Source organism: Wallemia mellicola (genome assembly GCF_000263375.1).
Source record: "Wallemia mellicola CBS 633.66 unplaced genomic scaffold WALSEscaffold_5, whole genome shotgun sequence".
NCBI lineage: Eukaryota > Fungi > Basidiomycota > Wallemiomycetes > Wallemiales > Wallemiaceae > Wallemia > Wallemia mellicola.
The window spans coordinates 148,263-169,250 of record NW_006531962.1 but is presented as its reverse complement, the minus strand read 5'-3'; the positions used below and the strand labels follow the sequence as shown (position 1 = coordinate 169,250).

The window sequence follows — 20,988 nt, the reverse complement described above, 5'->3', positions numbered from 1 at the left end:
TCAGTACAAATTACGGTACATTTGAAGAGTAATAGTAAGCTCGACAAGTATAATTTAAAACTGCACTAGGGACCTGCCCTTGTGTTATGTTTCATACTTAATAGTATGAGGCTAATTCAACAGCCCTTCTGAGCTCGTAAAGCATGGTATCTCCCCATAGCCACCCTCCTGGAAGCATCGATGGGTGTAATTGATCTATTTGGTGAGCATGTTGACCAAACCTGTAGTTTTATTAGGAAATTTCCTACATCAATTAGTTTTCACTCACATGAGATGTCCCCATTCGTTGATTCTCACTTGGTCTTGATAATCTGGTTGACTGAGAACATGCCTAGTAGCTTGCTCAAGTTGAAACAACCTATTTGAATGAAAGTAGGGTTTATTTTGATGTTCTCGCTCTTGCTCAAGTCTAGCTAAATCCCTTCCAATCCAGTCGAGTTTATTATTGTTACAATCTGAAGGATAGTGAGACGTACGCCAGACCAGCTGTGAATCCGGAAACTCTTCAAGTGTCGTATCCAAAACGTCCGTCATTCTATTCATATAGAAATCTAATCTATCTTCTTCCAAATCTGTTAATGTTGAGGTATTTTTATTTATATCAATCTTTGCAAAACGTGCGAGATCCCAAAGCGTAGAGCTCACTTCAACCAAGTCCGGTTTTGGTGTTTTGCGTGGTACGGCACCTTCGAACATTTCAGGTGGGTTCTTGTCATTGTGGATATAATCGAAGACATCTCTTCCATGTACTTTAAGTCTATCTTCGAAGTTGTTTGGTGGATTATATTGTTCCTTGTCTTTGAAGAATTCTTCCTGGTCTAAACCGAAATGGAACATTTGTATGATCATGAAATCAATTGAGGGTATATAACAGACGTTTGGTAAGCTACTCTCGCGTGGTGCTCGCCGTCTTGTTCTCTCACCGCTCGTGTATTCTTTAAAAGGTGACCAAGGGTGGTCGTCATTGAGGTTGACAACGTCCTCTCCAAGGAGTTCACAGAAGTATCTGACTGTTTCTCTTGCGATGCTATCTCCAACTACCAGAACAGTCTTGTTTTTGACGAAAGAGATGTCTTCGAAATCCTGACTGTGAGTAGAAGGAGAAGAGGCTGGAGACCAATGATTGTCGAGGTCTAAGTTATTAAGGAGGCTAGCCATCAGCCTCGGCGGTTGGCAGTCTTTGTCGTAGGGTATCCAGACATTTTCCTGTTTCGTCTGCAGGTCCACCTGTAACCTCCCGAATTTGCTGTAAGGGTCCTGACAGCTGTTGCTATCAACTATTTTATGTTGTGAGAGAGTTCTCGCTTGTGGAATAGCAGCGATAGATGCCCTATAGGTCGCACTGTCCTCTTCCCTGCTGTAATCATCTAAGAAGAACCAAAGGAGGGAAAGTAAAATAGCGCAAAATAAGACTCTTAAACGCCTGCTATTAAATAACCAGCTAGTTTTAGCTTGGGTTTCAATCAGCGTCGCCGTCATCGTTGTTCAGATTTAAATTGTGTGGAGACAAGAAGCGGGGTAGGAATTTAAACATAACAAACTGTCACGTGATAAATGTGATAAATATAAGGGGCATGAATCAGTTATTTAGTCAATTCATTTATTCATTCATTCTCATTTCTCATTTCTCATATTAAATTATACTACTCTCATTCGCCCGGTTTTCTTTTCCGGTTTGGCATTTATTATCTAGTCGGCAGAGCCGTCATGGGATACTTTAGTCTGCATGATAGCTTTACAACTTTAGTTCATGAGAACATACACACTAGCAGCCACGTGGAATATCAGAAACATATGTGTCATTATATAAAAAGTATAATTAATAACTTAAGCTGCTTTAGTTGTTTATTGAACAAATCGAATTCTGGCGTGTAATTTGCCCTTCTGAACATCCTCTTGAGATCACATCGTTGGCTTCAACCTCAATCGTCACGTGGTTGATACCGAATCCAACCAAGCACTGTCTCATCTCTCTTTCGACTTGATGCCACTCTACTAAGCTGAGCGTTGATGGTACACGTACATGCAATGTTGCCAATAAATCAGATTGTGAAAGATGCCAGATATGATGGTCATGAATGCTCAGAACGTTTGGTAAGCTGAGTAAATCACTCTCGATAGCCTGCATATCTAAGTACTTTGGTGCGACCTCGAGTAAAATTCTTGCGGTTCTCAAAGTCAATGGGATAGCAGATGCGAAAATTATTATTGCGATTATTAAACTAGCTGCAGGATCAGCGTAGTATTTGTTTGCTGATTTAAGGTGGTAAATAAGATAACCGACTATGATAACACCGATATTGTTGATTGCGTCTCCAACAACATGAATGAATACACCGAACATACCGAGGTCACCATGTGGATCAATCGGTGGTGGTAATCTTACGTGGTTATGCATCTGATGGAGATTCTCTGATTCGCTATCTGGGTGTACTTCGTTATGTTCATCATCGTGATTGTGTCCATCGTGGGAGTGTCTGGAGAGTAAACCGGCATTCTCTTCGTCATCACCTTCTTCATCACCGTGCTTGTGGTCATGACCTTTAGAGTGGCTATGTCCATGGCTGTGTCCATGATGATCGTGTACGAAAGCTGCAGAGACAATGTTGAGTGCCAAACCGACAGCACCCAAAACAATAACAGCCAATGGTTGGTCTACAGTTTCTGGGTTAAAGAAACGTTCAATTGATTGCAAAAAGATTGATAATGCCAATCCTAAGAGGAAAACACCATTAAAGAATGCACCAACGAGTCTGCAGCGAGCGTTAACTAGGAAGTACGCAGGTAGACGGCAAGACATACTCAGCTCTGTGCCATCCATATGTCCAGCCAGGTAATCTCTTGCCGTGTTCGCGTAGCTAAGGTTTGGCATGTGAGCCGACATGATGAAATGATGCAGGGAGGTGGACTAACGTATGCAGCTGTGAATGCAATGATACTATAAAGTCATTAGCTGTGTTGCACTAGAGAAAAAAAAGTTTTACTCACTATGCTACTAGATCCGAAAGGTAGTGGACTATAAATAGGCTATGAGATATGCTATAGGAAGCTATTCGATAACGCACAGGAGTCTGCAATCAATGCTAATGACCGTGTCTTCAATCCGACTACATTCCTCCTTTAGTTCAAAATCATATGTTAGACTGTACTCACCGACTAATTCAGACACGAAGAACACGCAACTGATAGCTAAAACTATACCAAATCTAGTCGTACTAAAAGTCGTCAGCTATTATTTAGAATTACCCTGAGATTTACTTCTTCATGACGATTGACGATGGCCGTGCCACTGATAAAGACAATTTCTGTATTAATAGTACAATAATTTAAAATTCATAATACCAGAGCTCATCGATGCGTACCAACCCACTGAGCATCCCAGACGCTAGTACGGCGGACCTGTTAACATCTGGATTCCACGCTAAACATTTGACACCAGATTCTGTCGGGAAAGCTGACGCGTATTTCCCTAGCTCCTCACGCTCAATTTCTTTCTTAGTAGGTTTTGCCTTCTCTTTCGTAGCCCCTAGCTTGTTGTCTGCTGGACTGAGGTTGTCGATCATCCTGTATTTGTCTTCCGATCTGCCATACTCAATCCCGTAAACATCAGTTGAGAAATTAATCTGTATCTTCTTAGCCGACATGCCTAATAATCGATTCGACTCACGTTCTTACGCTTGTAGCGAGATTCCATGACTGCTACCGGGTTATTGATTTCCACATGTCCATTCGCACCACATATAGCGACAAATGGATGACAAGTAGATGTAGCTATATTCTAGCATCCTCGTTAGCTTTGATGGCGTTCTTAGAGCTCATAACTAACCCATACTGGCGATCTGAATTCAGCAAAGTTGCTGGCGCGCTTGTAATCAGTTCCCAACAAGCCAATAAGCTGGATATTATCGTCGAAATTTGTAGTAACAATGCTGCTAGCAAATATGTGATAGCTGATACTATATACCAGACCTATTTAACATGAGTGTTTCTTTTCGTCATCATACAACATAACGCACTTCTACTATGATCAAACATACTTGTTCCACCATTGTTTCCACTGCCGGCTATTCGCAGATCACTGATGAATATACTTCCGTCATAACCTGATGTCACCAGCTGCGTCAGGTCCTTATCAACCCTGAGGCCAAGAGTTTTAGAGTTATGTTCGGGTATAGCGACCCATGCGATACCACTTACACCAGCTTGGTGTACTGGAAAGTAGGACTGTGGGCGAACAGACGATTGTCTCTTCCGAATTGGATTCCTAACATCGTAAACTCCAAGACAACCTCCATGATTGTCAGTCAGCTGAAGAATGAAACGAGAATAAACTCACCATTTGAGAAACCAACGGCTAGTCTATTTGAGCTGGCCCATTCTAATGATAACCCTTTTGTTTTTGGTTTTTCGATCGAGAGTGTCGGAATAAAATCGACTATTTCGGGTTAACTCTGAGTATTTAGAAACTCATAACTCACGATAAAGAGCTTCGTCATCTGAGGCACCGTAGAAAGACCTCAATAAGTCGAAATCAGGTAGAACAGCGACATCGACCTCGCCATTGTTGAATGTAACAGCTAGAGCACCAGCAGTGCAATGAGAAGGATCATCATACTCCATATCAGGCGCATCTGTAGGCGCGAACTTGAGGTCAATAGGCAGTCCTTTGTTTGTACATAGGACAGCGAGCAACTGAGCTTTGGCTGAAACTATGTTCTGTGGTTGAGCAGGATCTGGGATATGAGTAGGCAGATGCCCCCATATCTGGATAGATGATTTATAGGATTTGAGATCCTGTGCGCCTATTCCATTGACAGACTGGTTGCTGGATGAGGTTGAGATTGCAACGTATGACTTCTTGAGTGCTTCCTGGTGTCAGTGGGTAGTCTACGGACGAAAGATTGACTAACGGTGAGATAATCTACGCGTCTTGCACCAATCGAGGGCTATTACTGGACCACCTGCATTGAATATGCAGCCTGGCGATGACGATATTTCTTCGAGCGAGACATGGGTGAATCTATCGAAGGTGTAGTCCTTCTGCGAGTGCAGAGTACCAGCTGAAAGCTTTATAGGAGGCTGTTGGGGGAGATATTCAATTCCCTCGCTACACTATTTAGATAAGAAGACGATGATGTAGCCCACTCACTGATCTGGGAGCCTTCTCCAAGCGTGATTGGAGAATGCCTCAAGCCAGTTCCTCAGGTCGTCTTTGTTGGTGCTTGGTTGATCGACGTCCTTATCGTATGGGAAAAGGTTCGCTCGCCGGGAAATATCGACTGCAGCTCGCCAGGGGATGAGCATCTGGGCGGTTTCAGCGAGCCTAAAGTCTCCCGAAGAGCTGTCTGCGTCCTCCGATAACGGGTTTAGAGGGTCTACCTTGTTGTATGGCCGCGGTAGATGTTGGGCTAAGTAAGTTGGACCATAGGAAATGAATGCTAGTAGTTGATTAGAAACGCTCAATATAGAAGGTCAACGCACGTGCTTCTGATGAATATTTTGCTTTTATCTTTTTCCCAGAAGGGTGACTTCCCATAATGACGTTGTGGAAGAACTCTTGTTTCTGAACTTCGAAGAACAAAAATGTCAGAAAGTACAGCCACAGCCGTGGAGACGCCGACTATTGGAGATTTTGGTATGGCAACCGTTGGATTGGGTTTGGGTGTCGCTGGATTGGGGCTTTCCATGCTCCCAAATATCGCCTGCACCAGGGTAGAGAGTTTCTACAAGCCAATTGGACAATCATCAACTGAATCAAGGGCTAGCTGGCCTAACATAAAGACATACGTCACAAAGGACATCCTCAAGCCAATCGTTAGACTCGCCGTAGCTAGAATCGCGTCAGAGAGACTATTTGCATTAGCAGACTACGGTTTAGCACTCCTCCTTCAGCCTATCCTCCCATACGGTAGACTTAACGTCAGCATCGGTCCAACTTCAATCTTGTTAGCCTACGCACCAGGCGCCTTTGCCTTGTCTTTCGTCGCTACACTCGGATTGGATGCCTTGTTCTTGCCTTTCAAGGTTGCTATGACTAGAGCTGCTCTTTTGCCTTCCTCAAGACCAACTATTGAGCTTTTCAGCAAAACCGAGAGAAACGACCCTACTGCCCTTTACGCTCACTTGTTGCCTTCTTTGTTACAAACTAGCTTGATAAGCACAGGTGTTAGTCTCGTCAGCTCTGGCTTCCTCGCTCTCTTGCCTCCTGACAGCTACTTCGGTTTACCAGTCAGATTTGCTAGTATCGTCGTAAACCTCACCCAATCGCTCGTCATGGCTAGATTATGTGCTCAATACGTTGGCAAGGATGAAGAAATCCACTCTGGTAGGTATCCTATTTATCGGTTTCACTCTAACATCCTCTAGTCGTCCCACTCCGTCCAAAGCCATACAAGGGTTGGTTTGAATGCTTCAAAACAATCGTCAAAGAAGAAGGATGGTGGTTTGCCAGTATGTGTTCTATTTGCCAGCTTTCTCATATCTAACTCTTCTTCAGGTTGGGTCACAATCAACTCAGCTCTCGGTCTTGGTATGGTTGAAGTGCTCACCCAGACCCAAGAAGCTGCTCAATAAAGGATTAAGGACGTGTAATAGAATATAAATACAACAATAACTGAATCTTCTCTCTATAAGTATTTTCTCGCCGATTTCACGAGTTTGTCTTGAAATCCTGGCGCTCTGATAGCATCGGTTGAGGTGTAGAATGGATTTAAGAGTGTCTGGATGGTTAATGAGAAGTCGTCGAGCTTTTCAATGATGTACCAACCTTGAGATACGCTTCCCAGCATTCTTGGAAGAACAGGCGAATGTTATCGTCGTTCTTGACTTGATGCAGCAAAACAAATCGTGTACCTGTGCTACATGAGGATGCTGTCGCAATTTCGTAAAAACAACTCACTAGAAGGCGTTACAAAAGCTGAAATAGACCATCCGTTGAACTTGTCGACGCATTTGTGATACCTGCGTATTCTCAATGAGATATATGGCTATTTTTACAACCTGTCTGCTTACATATTGTTCGATTTACTCTGTACATCCTCGATGACGTCCAGCGAAGCATGTGCAACTAGATCCATTACATCTTGGTGGAATTCGCCCCCCTGTTCGCCATTCATAGGCAAGCTCGTACGTCTGTTGTGTGTACCGACCAACGCAGATATCATATCGTTGAACGTCGGTGATGCTGCGTTCGCTGGGCTACTAAGTGGTTCAGCGGAGGTCGTAAAGCGAGTGGAAGTGTATGTATCCTTAAAAATCGGCGTATCCTCGTGGTTAAGAAGGTATAAGTGATATATGGCAGCCATAATATGGTGGTTAGAGTACAAGAAGCGTGTTTGTGTAGAACTATGCGATATATCATAGAGTATCACCATCTTATTGATCTTCCCCATCTCTAAGTGCTAGTATAACGTCCTATGACCTCAATTAGATGCTATTTCATCACACAAAGACCGCTCACAGCCAAAGTAGACGGATCTAAACCATCGTCTATCAGTTCTAAGCTATTAGAGAGTGTCTCCTTAGATAATCCTGTGTTCAGTGTCTGGGATAACTCAAAGAGATCTGTAGGGCGGGTATGAGTGCACAATCAGTAGTAATACATAAACTCACTTTCTAATACTTCTTCAGAAGCTACGTTTCTATCCTCACTTTTCTTCTCTTCTCCCATTCACGCGTTTCCTCTCAACGACGGTGTTTAAAGCGAGAAATTACCGAAAACGACGCAACATAGCAGACGGATAAGCTGCATTTCAATACAATTCAATATAGTCCTTCAAACATGATAAATTCAGGGACTAAATCTACTCAAACACGCGGTCTGAGAGAACACACGAGCAATATACCCTCATCACCAATATCCACAGCTGCAGACAAGGATAGCAGTAGCTCGAGTCCGTCAACATCACAAAATGTACGCGTAAACCCAGCACCGAAAGTGAAGATAAAGCTCGCGTTCGATCCACACTTCTTCGCGCCGAAGGACACCAAAAAGCGCAAAAACAGCGCGATTGACGAAGAATCAGCCACTTCCACTTCGACTAGTCGGATTTCATCCATCGATAACGCGTCGGATGGCGATGAACTGAGTTACATTCGGAGGACAAAGGCAGCAACCAGCTTCCATTCCTATTACAAACAAATACGTTTAGGCGGAAAACCAAATACACGCGCTTGTACGTCTCACTTGGATGCCATGTTCTTCTAACGCTCTTTAGTGGACATGTCGGCAATCTTCCTACGAAATTTCAGAAACACTTGCCGGTCAGACATAATGACCTTCCAAAGCCGCTTGTCTGATAGAACTTATGCGCCACCGCTGACAACGACTTTCATACCATCTACGCAGACATCCGGCGCCCCCGTTTTAGTCGTCGGTGACGAGGAAGGCTCAGTCTCATTCCTTGACGCACAGCCGCGCGCCAAACAGCGATCAAATCGTGAGTCCCTCATCAAACCTATCTCACTATTCCTTAACATGAGACAGGCCGCTTGGTTGGATACCTTGAAGCGCACGATAATGCGATTTTTGATCTGAAATTCAGTTGCGATTCGGCTCAATTCTGCACGGCATCTGCCGATCAAGAGATACGTATTTGGGATACGCGGACGCAAGCACATGTCGGGACGTGCCACGGACACACTGGATCGATTAAGGCACTTTCTTGGAGTAACTTCTCAGACTCAATATTCGCGAGTGCTGCCAGAGATGGTTCTGTTCGGGTATGGGATACGCGGACGTCCTGTCAAAAAGAAAGCGCGGTCATACACACGGATGGTCCACGTGAAATCGATCCAATGCTGACGATTGACAAAGCTCATGCATCTGCTTCCGAGTTGAGGAAGCGTAATAGCATAGGGAGAAGCGTGACACGGTCTGTCACTTCAATCGCGTATTTGCAACACCAGGATAACTTACTCGTCAGCGCGGGCTCAGCTAACGGGTAGGACGAAGTTAATTTTCATGAACATTATACTAACAATCATTCGAAGTTCGGTCAAACTCTGGGATATACGCACGGCATCAGGCAAATCCTCCAAATCTGCTAAACCAGCATCTGAAACCCCAGACATGACAGAGAACAATGGTCGTCCACACGGTGTGTCTCACTTGGCAGCTGATGGATCGTGGCTTTGGACACTCTGCACGAACTCAATGTGAGTGCAGTAGTGTATTGTTTTTATTTCTAACACATCCTAGTATATATGGATACCCTACTAACAATCTCACATCAGAGGCACGCATACAACTCAAAGACGACGAACTCACCTGCGCTTCCTTTTGGGTCCGCATGGCTCTCTCTCCAGACTCACGGTATCTCAGTTGTGGAAGCAAAAATGGTACGGTCTTTAGCTGGGATATCTCTAACTCAAAGCGCGCGCAACAATCTCAAGACAAAGCCGTCAAACTCTTTCACTCGAAAGGCACGAATGGAACGAGCAATGAAGTTGGTTCTGTCGACTGGGCAGACGATGTCGTGAGTATCTCTATGTTCAAACATGCAATTCTCACACCATCCAGCTGGCTAGTTGCTCAGATGATATGTCGGTGCGGTTCTGGAGACCACAGCCTTAGTTATCTAGTTATCATAGCTATTCTAATTATGCAATGTCTATATATTTATATAATACACTTCAATCGATGTACATCACAGCCGATGGTTACCTTCACAGTCAAACATGGTGTATTTCTTGTCTGTAATTATCCATCCTGCGAATAAAGATGGATGGCTGCGTATTGCACCCTTAACTTGACGATAATCCGACGATCCTGCTGTATTCTTTACATCGTAGTACGTTAAATTGCTAAACTTCATTAAAGAGGTCTCACAATGGTTCTTATCACTCACCTTGGTCCAGGGTTAGCATTCAATGACATGTATGCCCGCATAATGTCCAGCTTGCAAAGGCGTGATCTGGGTGAAATGGTTAAAATATAGCGATAAACCTTATCGCATACCTGTATTTCCAAAAATAAGGCGTGTCAGGACCTTTACGCTTGAAATTGCCATTTTTGAGACCACTGACGACAATTTCTGTCGGTTTTTGGATGTCGTTCGCGATATAATTAGCACCTTGAGTAAGATTAGATTAGCTATGTTTACGACGATATTCCCACATTCGATTGCCGGCTGTACATCTACACCAGCTGCCCTCGACTCTACTTGTTCCTTTGAATGCTCATAAGGGGTATCCGTGAATGATATGTCAGGTTTGTGGAATCTATACTTTGTGTCTGAGAATGTTAACATTATCAGTAAAGTAGAAGGATAACTAACCAGGTACGCAACCAGACAAACTTGCTTCTAAACGCGTGTAAAGAGCTCTGTGACACTCTGACAAGTATTTCTCGCGATTATCGAACACACCGCCAATAATGATCTTGTCTATGTATATTGGGTCGATTATGTTCGCGAGTAAACCTCCCTGTACACCAAGCAAGCATAATGTAGCCAACTTATCAGAACAGCTCAAACTAGAAGTTGACGAAGCATCTGCACGTCCTGCTTTGGGTGAGAGTCTGACTACAACGAACAAAAGAGGCATACCTGGTTTCGTACGTATCGCTCCAACCCGTGAGTAGTTCATCCGCCCTCTTACCAAGTCTGTATGTTCATTTGAAGCTCCCGATAGGCTCGGTATCGCGCTATAGAGGGCTGCCTCATCGTCATTCTGATGATCGGCGGTGTAAATCATCGAAGCGTCTCCACATGGGAGGGCAGAGATATACATATGTAGTTTAACACCCTCGTTGAGTCTATACTTTCCTTCCTGGAGTGTAAGATAGCGTGACTGGTCACCTTTGTTTATGTTCATCATTTCGTTTAACAAATAGCGAATAAAAGCCCTTTTGGCGAGTATTTCAGCGTGACAGTCATGTACCATCTTCTAGTGTCAAATGGGTTCTCGTTGGCAAGCCAGTGACTCACATCGCCCTGTAATGGTATCTTAATCGCTGATAGACATTTCACACCTATTCCAATAGCTACACATTCAAAGATCCCATTGTATTCAATTACGAATCCTGCGAGAATAGACCCTAGTTATGTCACCATCTGTGATCTAAACTAAATCGACCTACATTCTAAACTGCCATTTGGACGTACACCAGGATGAGCTCGCTTTGGCAGCTTACGGTAGGTGTTTAGGACGGCGTCGACAATATCTACGCCCATTTGGCTGTCAGACGATGGCTGTAGGAAACAAAGAGCTCAATTTACAAACAAACACTCTTCCTTCTCGACGACGATCTTTAAATGACACGAAAACGCAAGTCTAGACGAAAGGAAGGGTATAGACGTAAGGCTAGAACAAAGCAGCGCATGGAAGTAACAATTAAACCTTCACTCGGGGATATGAACCCAGATATACTGATGCAGATTATTGACAGCGCACACGAGATCGGTATATACGATATTGGCCATACATTAGCACAGGTGAATAGGTATTTAGCTAGCATTGTGAAGTTGTATTCCAGGTGTAGGTTCATACACTTATATGACGACATTGATACCAATGTTATACAGCTTTTTCAGCTCTGACACTTGAAGTGAGGAATAATATAGCCAGAACACTTAGAAAATTCCACTTTAATCAAATGAGAAGCAATAGCAACAACATTGATAGGTTAAAACTCGATGTATTCTCTAATACAGGTTTCACGCAACTTTACAACACAGGTCTCTTCAGTTTAATCAACGACTCAAGACCATTGAAGAATCTATCATTGATTGGTCTATGTCAAGATTTTAGACCTCATATTCCAGTCGAAGCGGAGGAAATAAGCATTGATAACACGTGGGATAACTCGTTAGTACCTCAATACGCCGTGATCTGTTTATACTCTAGAAATACAAGATCATGTAAGCGTTTATCCTTGAAAAATGTCACTATCGAACGAGACACATATGACGTGATAACGAACTGTAAGAATCTCAAGTTAGAATATACAGATAAATGTCCACGAGGCTTTAACAGTCAACATTTTCGAGCCAATCGTTCAGGTTTATCGGGTACTGTTTTGGCAGTAACGAGTCTATTCAATAATCTCAAATCATTCACTATTATCAATTCAACCGATCAGATGTTCTTTTCAACATGTACATACCAAGTCAGAGGCTTTCCCGTAAGTACGATGGATGAATTGGAGGAACTTCATCTAGTACGAGTGAATACATTTATATGTAAGATACGAACATGCAAACTCAAGAAATTAAAGTTAGAAGGTTGTACAGATCTTGAAAATCAATTCAGGAAACTTAACCCTCGATTGAGATTCCTCTCATTAGCTCATAGTCGTTTTGGCCGCATAACAAGACTCGTGAGGTATGATTTACTACGGTGCGTAGAGTTGCAGACACTCGATTTGTCATATGCCGATGACGAATTTGTCGATATATTCGTCAAAGACAAAAAATATCTTCGTGGATTGAAAGAGCTCGTCAATATAAACTTCAGTGGAACAAATGTAGAAGGACAAGACGTACTCAGCTGTGTTAGAAGACATTATCCGGACTTTGAACAACTGAAAGCTATTAATTGTCCGAATATTACTATCGAAGAGCAGTTAGAATTGATTGAAAACGTACCGCTTTGTCAAGTCGACATTAACCAACACGTCAATAGAGAGCTTGTCTTCGAGAATCCACATCCCTCAGCTTACTTATACAAGAGAAGCAGATGGTTATATATTGGACATCACGGTTCATATTATCGACAAGCTCAATATACAGAAATTGAGTTTCCACAAGTGATGCCACCACCTCCAAATGAAATACACGATACCCCTACAGAGGAGCTAGCTAGATACGAATGGCGTAGATGCACACCTCCATCACCGCCTGTAACGTATAACAGCATTGTAGATGAAAATACCTCAAGAGCATGATAACCATCTAGTAAAAACAGAATACCAAATTGCAGAATTCACTATTTGTATTAATAAATTATTTTAATAGGTTACTATTATCTCTATATATATGATCAAATACAACATGAGTACTAGAATATAGGGAGAAAGGAGGTAGAAGATACCAATGTAGAATATAACAACTAGCTTAACTAACAAAATATAAAAAATTCCGACAAAATGCTCATCTGACGTTCTCTGACTTCTTGATTGCTTACAACCACCCAGTAAGATAACGAAAATGGCAGACAGCAATGACTACAACAATCCAACGAATGAGGAGCCAACATTTGAGGAGGATGACGAAGATAAGGTGTGTATAGCTGATTTCCTAGCTTATGGATCTTCTAATAGAATACTTCATAGGAAATTGCAGCAATGAAGGAACGGGTTAAGCAAATGGAAGAAGAAGCAGCCAGATTGCGTGAAGTACAAGAGAACGTCGAACAAAAGCCAGAGGAAGACCAACAACAACAACCACAACAACTAGAATCACAAGAACAGTCGACATTCGAGGGACAAGACGCAGAAATGATGCAGGAATCGAGCGAAGATGTCGACGGTAGATCAGTTTACGTTGGTAACGTCAGTCTTGCCTTGAACGCCGTCATAGTCTCACATTAGGTTATAGGTCGATTACAGCGCAACTCCAGAGGATTTACAAAAACACTTTGCTGCATGTGGTACAATAAACCGCGTTACAATCTTATGTGATAAATTCACTGGTCATCCAAAAGGATACGCATATATCGAATTCGCAGAGCCATCATTAGTTGAGAACGCATCTGCACTTAATGAGAGTTTATTCAAGGGTAGATTAATAAAAGTTGTTGGTAAGTATACCATCTAGTCTATTCTATGATGTGTCTAACGCGTTATCCTAGCAAAGAGAAAGAATGTGCCTTTCTTCGCTCTGAAACGCGCCAGAGGTAGAGGTAGAGGAAGAGGCGGATTCCGCGGTAGACCATACCGTGGTAGAGGACGTGGATCATTCTATTAGCTTTGGTTGATTGTATAATGAAATATTTATTCTGTAGTCAAAACAAATGAATCAATAGATTTATGCGTAGATTTCATCTTATCATGCTGTGCGATTTCGGATGCTGATTGGAATATACCCTGTCCCCATCCCATTCTGAATGTGTTGGCCTCACTGACGACTTCGACGATTTCACTTTCGAGTTCCTTTTCTGCAGCTTGAATTTGTTGGAGAAGCTGGTCACCGACTTGTCCTCTCTGTATGAGAGTAACTAATGCAACCTTGTCATCCCTCATCTTCCATATTCTCTTGACATCCTCGACTGCTCTACGGATCAATGCACACTTTAAGACTATTTCCTCTGTGTTCTCTTGTTGTAGGAGTGTAATATATACAGATCTCTCGATGTGTGGTTCAAACCAGCTGTCAGAGATGAGATCGATTGAGGATTTTACTTTAGAATTTCTATAGATTTTACTGAATAAAGACAAAGGTACTATCAGCAAAACTAAATAAATAATTGGTATCAATATTGAGTTCATCCTCTGTCTACGTGGTGATGGTCAGGGAAGGAGAGTCTATAGATTCTACACCATACAAAGAATAACTATAATTATGACAAGAATTATAGTAGAGCTATCATTAAATATCTGGTTTATATTCCCCAAGGACGTCGACGCGAAAACTCAACTATGTCACTGGAATGTGTGTCATATTTGAGTTACTACTATCTTCGGTATGTAGGCCATTCTTGAACAGAAACACCAACGATGGCTCCAACGATAGAGAATACACAGGAGGAAGACCATAGCCCCCACTCGTCCGACGACAGCAGCGCCATATACAGCAAAAGACAACTCAGCAATCTTCCAGTAGGAAATGGAGAAAGGGGTGGCAATGCAAATTCACCATTTGATGATTTACCTGTAGAAATAGACTTAAGCATCTTGAAAGACCCACCACCCGATCCACTCACCCCGGATTCTAAATTCTGCATAGCCCTACTCAGTCTAGGTCCCCCACTAGGCAGGCAGTACATTGAATGCCTGGAAACGCCTTCTACTCCTCAAGTCGCCGCTTCTGCAGTTATGGGTATTCTTAGCATTTTACTCAGTCTAGGAGCAATCATTCGGATTATTAGAAAATCAATCAAGATACAATTACGCGTAATTAGATAACATATACCCCTCTCTCAACCTTATGATTCCTGTAATTAGATTAGATACTTACTGTACAATATTTATTGTTAATTATATTCTTTATTATATTACATTGATTGTTTCAGGATTTATAGCGAGGTATTCAATGTAATTATAGCTTAGTTGCAGGATAATCGTAAAATTAACATCCAGCTGTACTATTGTTCGTTTCAGACGTTAGGAAGGCTAGATAGATGTTCGATGGTTATAGTTAGTATATCAACAGGTATACGTAGCTAAGTTCAGTAAAATGTGGTATATTTCCCCTCATAATCGTTGGTTCACAATATTGTTTTTATTTTACAAATTTTCATATAAAGGGTCACACTACCAGTGAAAACAAACGACTGTCAAGTCAGACTGGCGTCATTCTATTATTAGTTTATGAGCTTTCCTAGCGTTTATGTAAAGTACAAAGTTATCTTGCTGATGGTTATGTTTATCGTTGACTTATAAGAAATAAGAACAAAACTTTTAAGTATGTTGGTGGGTTATGACACTCATTCGTATTCTTCCAATCTAAGGAGATACAGATGTAAAAGAATATACTGAAAAATATTTATCCTCGATAGATACCAATTTCTAGGACACATACGTCTCTCGTTAATTGTGTAAAGAGTTTGAAGGTGTATTTAAAAGTGTTCTTGAGCTTTAGTTGTTTTGTCCATCCATGGTTTTTGTAGATATCAGGGTGGCTTAATATCCCATCAATTTAAGGCCTTCATGGAAAATTTTGAATTACCTATAGCTTAGGGATATTTCAGTCTTACATCCACATTAGTAGTCGGTTGAGCCACAACTACTTCCCTTTCCGTAGATAAACCAGGAATGGTAGCGCGCACAGTAAGCGATTATGTTATCAATCATTGAGATAAGTAGTATATTAAGATACTCCTAGATTTCGACGAATAATTACTTGCGCAGATACATTTCCGTGTTGGTTTCAAAAAATGCATCTTTTTGTTACTCCCAGCAAAGTCATTGTAGTGACGGTTGTTGGAGATGTCTCTTATTATATGTCAATTCTACAAAGTTCTACATTAAAGGAATGATACCAATAATAATAATTCAATAAGATATACTGTTAGATAATAAAAACGCTTCACTAAGTCCATCAATATTTCTTATAGTAAGAAGATTTGGACAAACTGCTAGAACAACTAAAGCTTTCTTGAGAAATATCGTAATATGTCTTGATAATTTATATCTTCATATTTGCTCTCAGTTAGGCCTAACCGTCCAGATCTTGTGCATGCATGCATATTCAGTTACATAATATTAACATTTACTCATACGCTAAAACCTATCGCCCTTATTTCAGTTTTCTATGGTAATTTTGAGCATTATACGTATCAACTACCAACTTAACATTTCAATATCGGCATATAGTGTCGTATGTCGTCAAATTTCCTATGGATATCTCTACTCATACCAAACCTAACGTTAATTCTGCAGCTAAAAGGGACATATTACATTCAAATTAGCTATTTAACTAGCTAACACATAAGCTTAGCTGGTCTGCTCAAATTCATATACAAGATTACTAGCCCCACTGTTTATCGGACTTTAACATATGGTCTCTGCTATGTGGCGTCTTTATACCTCTACAAGACCAAGTAACTATGCATTATAGTTAAAATAGCCATCCTCATCAACGAAGACCTGCTTGATAGTATTTCCTAAAGTCTCATAGCGTCTTGTACGTCAACAACTAGGATTACCTTCCGCAGAAACCATGTAACATTATAGATAAGTCATAAATTGGTAGGTCATAATCGAACACATCTTAGACGTTAGACCTAAATTAATTGCCTGTAATAATAAGTTGCTCATGCTGCAAATTTTCAACAGCATACAAGTGGTCAGGAGTATCTGGATTTTCTACCCGCTGCTTATCACATTGATTCATGAAAGGCATTGAAGAGATTATACCAACCATACTAATTCCTGTAATTAGATGGTACTGCAATATTTGGCAGAAAGTTGCTGCAGCACACCATCCAGTATTGGAAATCCAAAATATTAACACTACGCTACTAACTTCTTTCCAAATAGCTTGTTTCAAGTTCAAAGCTCTCTTATCGGGTAGGAACGAATTCGGGTGATATGTTATTGATGTTAAATACGATACCACCATGATTATGAAACATAGCCAGATTATTTTCTTGATCTTAGACACTGTACTTTCGTAAAGTATAGGCTCTTTCATACTCTTTAGAGCTTTCATATCAGACGGATCCCTAGCATAATCTATCTCAGCGACTTTCCTTTTTGAATAACTATACACAAGATACGTCAATAGCGTATTGATAACGTAATATACCAGAAAAATCATTGCTGAATAAGAAACGGTCTTGGCCATTTGAGAGACCTTCATGTCCCAATCATTTTTATTATGATCTTCATATAGCGTCTTCACAGGAAGTTGTAACTTATCATTGAAGTCATTTGTTTCCATGTTGTCTAGAGATTTCCAACAATGGTAATGAAATAATGAAAAGCTCCTTGGATGATGAGTATTTTAATTTTTTCTTTAGAATATATGAATACAGCTCTTAATTATTATATTACACTACATTATTGTTGGAATTTGGATACAGGTGCTGAACATACTTTCATTCAAAACCTTTTAGTCGTTAGGTACGAAGATGTATATAAGTAATAGGAGGACGGTGAAAAAATGCGGACAGTGGTGAACAGTATATAGACTTTTGCAAAATATCGTGTTGATGATCAATGTACATTTTGTTTTATATTACAAAGGAATAATATTCGACTGCCTATATATGCTACTTTATTTATTTGCTTCTTCGTTCTTTTTGTCAGTCACATTCTTGAGCATTAAGCTATCCTGGACTTGTCCAATAGTTGAGGATGCATGCTCAGCACCTGTATTGAAACGATAAACAGTTGAATCTTATATAAACAATTATTCTATATAGCTCATATAAGCTGTTGATTTTATACAAGGTTCATTTACTTATTATTGAAATAGAGGTGCAGGGGCTGAACATACTGAGTTAGTCGCTAGGGAGTCGAGAGTAGCTAACTAGATCAAGTCATCACACACGGAAAAAGATATTTTTAATCACAGAAACATAATATAATCGGTGCATAGTTTACCAGCCTCAAACAGTATATTACGGACATAGCTTACCGATAATAGACATTTCATGATAAAGGGATGCCATATGAGATAGTGAAAAAATGTATAAGATAGTAAAAGTGTCATATTAGAGCCATTATCATAAAGACGCTATTGATTTATAAAAAACCAACTGTCAATCAGTTTAAAAACTGTCGATTGATGATGTAAGTAAAATTTTCTTTGTTCATAAACAGTCGAATATAATTAGGCTTACTCACAACATCTTCACAATCAAATAGTACAGCTGTTCACAGCTTCGTGGCCAAGAGGAATGGCGTTGGGCTCATAACCCAAAGATCCCCGGATCGAAACCGGGCGAAGCTACTCTTTTGCTTTTTTTTTTGTTTTGACAAAAAATCGTGTTGAGCAACATTGTTCGTACATATATTACTTGTCAAACTTTGTTTTTACCGTCTAAGTATTCTACTAAATACACACATCTATTTACTACAGAAATTGGAACTGTCCGTATATTGGATCTTAGGTAACTCGGATATCATAGTCAGGTCGGTACTAATAACAGTCTGAGTTGTGTTCGCTTTAGTTTACAGCTTTTTTATAGGATGTTTGAATGCATTCTTGACCAGAGATAGTGAAACTAGACCCAACAATATTGGTAATAGAATGCGATAAATGCTACAACTTGGTAACGTCTCTTCGACATAACTTCAGCTATTGCAAAAATACTAGTGTTAGCACTGTATGCTTGCATTATTAGCCGGATGGCTACGCTATTCGCAATAGCATTTCCAAAGTTAGTTGAAAGCTAATTCTCCTATTGTATGGCTTATAAGGTATCGCATTACACCTCTCTTAGTTTATAGCTTTAACATTCATGTTCTAAATATTACTAATATAGTACAATCTAGTTTAATTATAGAAATTACATCAAAAATTTTGCGTCATAGCAGGTTATCTTGAATTAATCATATGCACTATGAGGTGCCAAATTTAGAAGCAGGCCCTTCAGGGGCAGGATTTCGGCATATATTCGCGGACATCGTTGGCCGAAACGAACGACATCGCCTTCAATTTAACACCAGCGTTCCTGAATATTATGCAGCTTGGCATGTCACCATAAAAAGCTGGGCGAGATCTATAGATAATGTCACTTATTATGAATATGTATTCTAGGGTTATGTCAAACCTTGCAAATTTGCTCATCTTCTTTTTTTTGGAATACGCTTCCAAATGCTATGTTTAGGAAGATATTACCATGCCATGAAATGTCTACTAGATTGAGTAATTTTCTATGAAACTACCTCGTGTATTTGCAGAGCGTGATGCTAATTGTGAGAACAAATAATTTCAGCTAAAGGTGAATAAGAGAGGCTGTAATTACACTTGAAACTCCCTGGTAGATTATTCCTACCCCAATATTCTCTCTTATTTATTCTATTCATCTCTGGATTTGATCACAAGGACTACTTCGACCCTTTGTTCTATAAAACGTTTTCTGTTATGGATGTAAAATTAATATATTCATGATGTAAGGAGAAGTAAACATAATTAGTGCGTATTAATATACCAAAAAGATACCATTATTATTATTTTCGTGAAAGTAAGATAGTAAAACAGAGAAACACGGACTGATCAACTTGTTCTTATTATGCCGGTTGTGGCTGTTGTTGCTGTCCTTGTTGAGCCGTATGTTGAGGCTGTGGCATTTGGACCTTCTCCTGTGTATGTGCTTGTTGTGCTGGTTGCGTGACCTGCTCAACTGGTTGTTGTTGTTGCACTTGCGGAGGTTCTTTGCGAGGTAGTGCATATGAGGGATTGTCAAGTGCTTGTCCCTCTATTGCCGCACCTCTGCTTCCTACACCTGGGATGTAACTTGAGAAAGCTGGGATGAAAACAAAGAGCATAACGATTTGAATGCAAAGGTCGAGTACTCCGTAAAATACAGCCTCAGCCGTGACTGTTATAACGTTACCTAGTTCGCTCACACCGACTGCGATGATGTAAAGCAAGTAGATGAGGATATACCATCCAGTGACACCGTAGAAAACACCTTTTTTAGTAGTCGAGCCGCGCAAAGGTAGCATATGCATGCCTTGGTGTAATAGTACCGCCCTGGGTTTGTTAGCGTTGTCAGACATACTAAATCCACACCCACCAAACATTAAATTCGAGCACTACGGCCATTGTGAATAAACCCCATTTATATTGGTCGCTAATGAGTGATGCAATGAGGAGACAGACCCAGAAATAAATCTGTGTGAACATCCCAAACAGCATCATTTCAACATTTGCACCAGCGCCCAATAACAAAATTAGAACATAGGTAGGGCTAGCTAAAATTTGTTGCACGAAGCGGGTGTAGTTGATTTGGCGTGTACCACCAAATGTCGTACCTCTACCGTGTAAAAATTGGACTTCGATTGCAGTCCAGCCCAAACCAGAGGCCATGACAAAGTAGGCTACGAAAGAAATGTGAAAAACGACAAATGCAAGTGTCCACATTCCCCTGATGTAGCGCTTTGTGAAGTACACCAAAAAGAGTGTCACAATGCCAGAGACACCAAACATTGAGAAAACTGCCCATTGCCAACTTGAGCCTGGTGTGGTAAGATGTATATCGACAAAGTCGAATGGATGCTGTGTGAGCGCCTGCGCTGTCTTTAGTTTACCAACTAAGTCTAAGAAGAACGCACGAGGTTGCCACCAGCCATTGTATATTTGAACTTCAAAGTGGCTATTCAAGTTAGTCATATGCTTCTTAATTTTCCAATTTAATTGTGGGAAAATGGAAAAG

General features: G+C 40.8%; 13 protein-coding genes and 1 non-coding gene across 14 annotated transcripts; 6 read left to right on the top strand and 8 right to left on the bottom strand.

The window, feature by feature from the left end:
• Positions 1 to 28: 28 nt before the first annotated feature.
• Positions 29 to 1,479, bottom strand: WALSEDRAFT_56783 (hypothetical protein; the record flags this gene model as incomplete). The annotated part of the gene is made up of 2 exons (XM_006957195.1): positions 29 to 221; positions 269 to 1,479. The coding sequence occupies 2 exons, from the start codon at positions 1,477 to 1,479 to the stop codon at positions 98 to 100; spliced, it is 1,335 nt and encodes a 444-aa protein (XP_006957257.1). The 3' UTR covers positions 29 to 97.
• A 358-nt stretch (positions 1,480 to 1,837) lies between these two features.
• WALSEDRAFT_63224 (cation efflux protein) lies at positions 1,838 to 5,536 on the bottom strand (the record flags this gene model as incomplete). Its single annotated transcript, XM_006957194.1, has 15 exons — positions 1,838 to 2,753; positions 2,803 to 2,858; positions 2,914 to 2,938; positions 2,989 to 3,016; positions 3,066 to 3,107; positions 3,154 to 3,215; positions 3,367 to 3,623; positions 3,668 to 3,778; positions 3,827 to 3,969; positions 4,017 to 4,289; positions 4,337 to 4,435; positions 4,479 to 4,865; positions 4,911 to 5,107; positions 5,150 to 5,438; positions 5,482 to 5,536. The coding sequence occupies 15 exons, from the start codon at positions 5,534 to 5,536 to the stop codon at positions 1,838 to 1,840; spliced, it is 2,940 nt and encodes a 979-aa protein (XP_006957256.1).
• A 484-nt stretch (positions 5,537 to 6,020) lies between these two features.
• WALSEDRAFT_59843 (hypothetical protein) lies at positions 6,021 to 7,277 on the top strand. Its single transcript, XM_006957193.1, has 6 exons — positions 6,021 to 6,316; positions 6,377 to 6,450; positions 6,497 to 6,719; positions 6,767 to 6,852; positions 6,899 to 6,960; positions 7,012 to 7,277. Exons 1-3 carry the CDS (start codon positions 6,031 to 6,033, stop codon positions 6,599 to 6,601), a joined length of 465 nt encoding a protein of 154 aa, XP_006957255.1. The 5' UTR covers positions 6,021 to 6,030; the 3' UTR covers positions 6,602 to 6,719; positions 6,767 to 6,852; positions 6,899 to 6,960; positions 7,012 to 7,277.
• On the bottom strand, positions 6,627 to 7,304 carry WALSEDRAFT_63222 (Sedlin; the record flags this gene model as incomplete). Its single annotated transcript, XM_006957192.1, has 4 exons — positions 6,627 to 6,719; positions 6,767 to 6,852; positions 6,899 to 6,960; positions 7,012 to 7,304. 4 exons carry the CDS (start codon positions 7,302 to 7,304, stop codon positions 6,627 to 6,629), a joined length of 534 nt encoding a protein of 177 aa, XP_006957254.1.
• WALSEDRAFT_68045 (hypothetical protein) lies at positions 7,303 to 7,669 on the bottom strand (the record flags this gene model as incomplete). The annotated part of the gene is made up of 3 exons (XM_006957191.1): positions 7,303 to 7,413; positions 7,460 to 7,563; positions 7,612 to 7,669. 3 exons carry the CDS (start codon positions 7,667 to 7,669, stop codon positions 7,375 to 7,377), a joined length of 201 nt encoding a protein of 66 aa, XP_006957253.1. The 3' UTR covers positions 7,303 to 7,374.
• Positions 7,670 to 8,272: 603 nt separating this feature from the next.
• Positions 8,273 to 9,574, top strand: WALSEDRAFT_50637 (WD40 repeat-like protein; the record flags this gene model as incomplete). The annotated part of the gene is made up of 5 exons (XM_006957190.1): positions 8,273 to 8,438; positions 8,486 to 8,942; positions 8,992 to 9,156; positions 9,200 to 9,476; positions 9,521 to 9,574. The coding sequence occupies 5 exons, from the start codon at positions 8,273 to 8,275 to the stop codon at positions 9,572 to 9,574; spliced, it is 1,119 nt and encodes a 372-aa protein (XP_006957252.1).
• A 73-nt stretch (positions 9,575 to 9,647) lies between these two features.
• On the bottom strand, positions 9,648 to 11,179 carry WALSEDRAFT_56780 (adenosine deaminase/editase; the record flags this gene model as incomplete). Its single annotated transcript, XM_006957189.1, has 8 exons — positions 11,081 to 11,179; positions 10,929 to 11,038; positions 10,548 to 10,884; positions 10,278 to 10,502; positions 10,118 to 10,234; positions 9,959 to 10,073; positions 9,849 to 9,914; positions 9,648 to 9,804 (listed from the first exon to the last, which is right to left on the bottom strand). Exons 1-8 carry the CDS (start codon positions 11,172 to 11,174, stop codon positions 9,648 to 9,650), a joined length of 1,221 nt encoding a protein of 406 aa, XP_006957251.1. The 5' UTR covers positions 11,175 to 11,179.
• A 79-nt stretch (positions 11,180 to 11,258) lies between these two features.
• Positions 11,259 to 12,886, top strand: WALSEDRAFT_56779 (hypothetical protein; the record flags this gene model as incomplete). The annotated part of the gene is made up of 2 exons (XM_006957188.1): positions 11,259 to 11,478; positions 11,526 to 12,886. Exons 1-2 carry the CDS (start codon positions 11,322 to 11,324, stop codon positions 12,884 to 12,886), a joined length of 1,518 nt encoding a protein of 505 aa, XP_006957250.1. The 5' UTR covers positions 11,259 to 11,321.
• WALSEDRAFT_59841 (RNA-binding domain-containing protein) lies at positions 12,877 to 14,969 on the top strand. The gene is made up of 5 exons (XM_006957186.1): positions 12,877 to 13,220; positions 13,274 to 13,492; positions 13,539 to 13,740; positions 13,792 to 14,435; positions 14,485 to 14,969. The coding sequence occupies exons 1-4, from the start codon at positions 13,149 to 13,151 to the stop codon at positions 13,905 to 13,907; spliced, it is 609 nt and encodes a 202-aa protein (XP_006957248.1). The 5' UTR covers positions 12,877 to 13,148; the 3' UTR covers positions 13,908 to 14,435; positions 14,485 to 14,969.
• On the bottom strand, positions 13,388 to 14,451 carry WALSEDRAFT_68040 (hypothetical protein). The gene has a single exon (XM_006957187.1). It carries the CDS (start codon positions 14,426 to 14,428, stop codon positions 13,934 to 13,936), a length of 495 nt encoding a protein of 164 aa, XP_006957249.1. The 5' UTR covers positions 14,429 to 14,451; the 3' UTR covers positions 13,388 to 13,933.
• On the top strand, positions 14,657 to 15,064 carry WALSEDRAFT_63215 (hypothetical protein; the record flags this gene model as incomplete). The annotated part of the gene is made up of 1 exon (XM_006957185.1): positions 14,657 to 15,064. The coding sequence occupies one exon, from the start codon at positions 14,657 to 14,659 to the stop codon at positions 15,062 to 15,064; it is 408 nt and encodes a 135-aa protein (XP_006957247.1).
• A 1,363-nt stretch (positions 15,065 to 16,427) lies between these two features.
• WALSEDRAFT_59840 (hypothetical protein) lies at positions 16,428 to 17,694 on the bottom strand. Its single transcript, XM_006957184.1, has one exon. It carries the CDS (start codon positions 17,541 to 17,543, stop codon positions 16,890 to 16,892), a length of 654 nt encoding a protein of 217 aa, XP_006957246.1. The 5' UTR covers positions 17,544 to 17,694; the 3' UTR covers positions 16,428 to 16,889.
• A 791-nt stretch (positions 17,695 to 18,485) lies between these two features.
• On the top strand, positions 18,486 to 18,557 carry WALSEDRAFT_t27. Its single transcript has one exon. It is a non-coding gene; the product is annotated as a tRNA-Met (tRNA).
• A 1,283-nt stretch (positions 18,558 to 19,840) lies between these two features.
• On the bottom strand, positions 19,841 to 20,945 carry WALSEDRAFT_68038 (family A G protein-coupled receptor-like protein; the record flags this gene model as incomplete). Its single annotated transcript, XM_006957183.1, has 2 exons — positions 19,841 to 20,306; positions 20,350 to 20,945. The coding sequence occupies 2 exons, from the start codon at positions 20,943 to 20,945 to the stop codon at positions 19,841 to 19,843; spliced, it is 1,062 nt and encodes a 353-aa protein (XP_006957245.1).
• Positions 20,946 to 20,988: the final 43 nt, after the last annotated feature.